General features: G+C 39.2%; 1 protein-coding gene across 1 annotated transcript in view; it reads right to left on the bottom strand.

The window, feature by feature from the left end:
- Positions 459–3269, bottom strand: part of LOC109831651 (death-inducer obliterator 1-like) — a 9320-nt gene continuing 6509 nt past the window's right edge. The window contains exons 3-5 of the mRNA XM_020399018.1: positions 3085–3205; positions 1648–1707; positions 459–1569 (exon numbers count right to left, since the gene is read on the bottom strand). Coding sequence (XP_020254607.1) covers positions 562–1569; positions 1648–1707; positions 3085–3205 — 1189 coding nt within the window. The 3' untranslated portion in view covers positions 459–561. The remainder of the gene's footprint in view (positions 1570–1647; positions 1708–3084; positions 3206–3269) is intronic.

Genomic DNA, 3269 nt, shown 5'->3' with positions numbered 1-3269 from the left:
AACGCTAATTCAAATCATCAACAAAATGAAATCAGAAAGGAGACTTGAATTTCACCATACATACCAGCATCAAGTTAAAATCTTTAGAACATGATATATCCCACAATTACCCGTACCAGCCACAAGTCTGATTGCCGACTATACCCTTGCGGGTATCCGTGACCAAATAAAGTAACAAAATGAAAGGTATAAATTAACAAACAAATAAACAAACATGAGCTCAAGACGGATAATCTCACTATTTCAATAAACTAGTCCAAAATTTCGTCCTCGAGGAAGAGTGCACACAATGATTGAAATGTCGATTCAGGTTCAAATTTAGAAAACTTGAAGTTTCTGTTTTCTGTTATTCAAGGTGAAGATCATAATTTTCCGGTCTAGCAAATTCCATTACATTACAGACTAATTATTACTTAAAAAAACTCTAACCTGCATTCATCACGTTCACAACCCAGAGATGCAAAAAGAGAACACAGATTATATACAAAAAACCTAACTTCACAGTTACAAAAGCTAACAAAAGCTGTCATGATCATTATATCGTTACATCACAGAGAACAACTAAACCCCATTGTTTCTCGGCACATCAGGTCTCCAGCCCATCATCCCGTTCTGCACGGGCACACCATAGAACTGCCCGTTATTACCGCCACTTGGCTGACCATTGAAATTGACATGACACGGTTGCATTTGAGCTGGAGGGGCCCACAGTGGAGCCCCCTGTTGCCACCCGGGATTTATGTTCATATTAGGGTTCAAGTTTTGTTGCACTTGCATAAAATTCATCTGAGGCATCGCAAGGGTAACCGGCATTGGCATTAGCTGTTGAGGTTGCATTACATTCTGGTTCACAAAAAAGGGCTGTTGCTGTTGTTGATGTATTGTTGGTTGCTGGTAATTAGTATGAGGTTGAGGTAAAGGAGGCAATTGTGGTGGTGGAGGTAATTGCTGAGGTTGTTGAGGTTGGGGTATTGGTTGGTTATTGCGGTCAGGTTTCCACTCTGGAATATCATCATCATCGTCGTTCCAACATTGGATTCCTGTCAGGGGTTTTTTTGCATCGTCGCCTTTACCATACTTAAAAATGAGTTCCCTCATTTGCTGTGCTGGACGAGCTGGGGGTGGGGGAAGAGCTGGAGTGCTCTTTTGTGAATTGCTACGAGAAAAATCAAATTCAGGGAGGTCATCTTCATCTCTCGCACTACCAGGGCCAAAGCCCGGAGGTACATCATCAATAGGTTCATCGGGTTGAGTTTTTGAGTAGGTAGACGATTTAGGGTTTGAAACATTTTGTTGTTGTCTTCTTGAACTAGAATGTTTCTTTGTGCTTGTGCTGTGTTTATGGTGTGAGGATAGCCTAGGTGATATAGTAGTTACATGAGCCCTTCGCCATACAACAACACCAATAAGGCCGTTAACGACAGAGGAAAGAGGCTCAGTTTGATCCTTGGGGAGATGCCTCTCAAGCATTTCGGTGGTTTTGGGGTGAGGAGGGCAAAAATACAGTTCCACCCCTGGGGTTGGCTCAGCAAAGCCTAGTCTTTGATCTGCAATGTATGAGTTTGCTGTCTGCAATTGAAAAGGCAGTTAGAATGTGAACTGCTGCGATTGGAATGAGAGTAATAGAGAATGTGGAGAAAATATAACCTCGCAGACATTCAACCGGCCGCTTTCATGAGTCCCCTCCTTCCAACAGAACTGGACAATCTGCATTAAATCAGCTTTTAGTTTCAACTGAGGCTAGTCATTTGAAAATGAAAACAGGTGCCTACGAAGGAAAGGAATTCATCACATAGATCAGATAATTTTGTGAGTCCGATAGATAGGTGTAGTGTTAAGTGAAGGACAAAAGCAGAACATAAGACTTCAATTTATTTTAATTTCTGACTTAAACGGGGATACAATTCCCTTCAACTTCTTCGTTCTTAGGAACTAGCATGCCTTAATTACTAGGAAGAAAATAAAATTTCTGAAAGTTACCCTCTCACTCCTTTTCTTCACTTGTTAATTACTGGGAAGAAAATAAAATTTCCAAAAGAAAGTTACCCTCTCGCTCCTTTTCTTCACTTATTTTTCTTTCATTTCCTTTGCTTTCCTATAAAAGCACGATGACCAGACCGTGTTTGGCAACTTCCCAGGTTAATTTAATAACCACTAACTTGGGGGAAAACTGGGCCAATTCTGGCCCAGCTTTTTTTAGCTCATTTTTCTTCCCTTAACCAGGTTAAGATTCAACCACCTCCGCCTTGGACCAATACCAACGTGGTTAAGGACTTAACAAGGTTAAGGGGGATTTGCCAAACACACTTAAAACAAGTAAATCCAGAGTGTTATATGTTACATTACAATGTCAGAAACAATCATAGCAATGCAGCAAAAATCTTCAGAGCTGAAAATTCTAGCTTCTCCGTCATGGGAGTAAGAACATGGTGAATACACGTTTTCCAGTTACATCGGTTGAGATTACTACTCTTTTCCAGCAACTGTTACAGATGAGGAGACAGAAAATTGTTAACACGTGATAATAGTAGGAATTTATATAATGTTCCTTGATAACCTCACATCTAGGAAGGCGGCATGTCACAGCAAGAGTACTAACACTACTGCTGACAGTGATAAAATGATAATAATAAAAACAACAGAGATAACAGCAACAACAGCTAAATTTGAAGAAACTGACTAGAAAGCATGTGCAAGTGAAATGATATCTTGAACGTATGACCAGCACAGTACTAATCAAAATCTTAAGCATGAAATATAATAAACACGAACTGATCTATACTATCTATCTATACTAATATGTCCCTGTTTGTTGCAAAATCTCAAGACCTTGGCAAAAAAAAAAAGGTATGTGACTTTTCATCTTCTCTACTATTAACTTTTCTTTTCCTTTTCCCTACGCATTCATTCTTCTTTTTTATATTTTCTCCATCTAAAAGTTAATGTGAAACCTTCTAAAATTTCTCACATCAATCATTCATACAACAATATTTACATTCGTGTATCGCACGGTAAAAACTAGTTCTTTATTTGAAAGAAATAACAAGAGCTAAAATGAGAGGGAAAAAAACCAGGTGTAATTACCATTATTGCACGGCTTCGAGAGAGAGGAAGGTCGTGCAGAAACTTCTCAAAAGGGTCTAGTCTAACTCTTCCCTTGATCTCAATAACTGAAGGCCATTCCTGTGTAGATGTCTTCTCACCACTGTAAAGAAGAAAGCAGTTAGCATTCACAGAAAAGTGAAGACTCAAGAAGTTAATGTACACAG

The sequence above is a fragment of the Asparagus officinalis genome, chromosome 2 (genome assembly GCF_001876935.1).
Source record: "Asparagus officinalis chromosome 2, Aspof.V1, whole genome shotgun sequence".
Classification (NCBI taxonomy): Eukaryota; Viridiplantae; Streptophyta; class Magnoliopsida; order Asparagales; family Asparagaceae; genus Asparagus; species Asparagus officinalis.
This window is presented reverse-complemented; position numbering and strand designations above follow the sequence as displayed.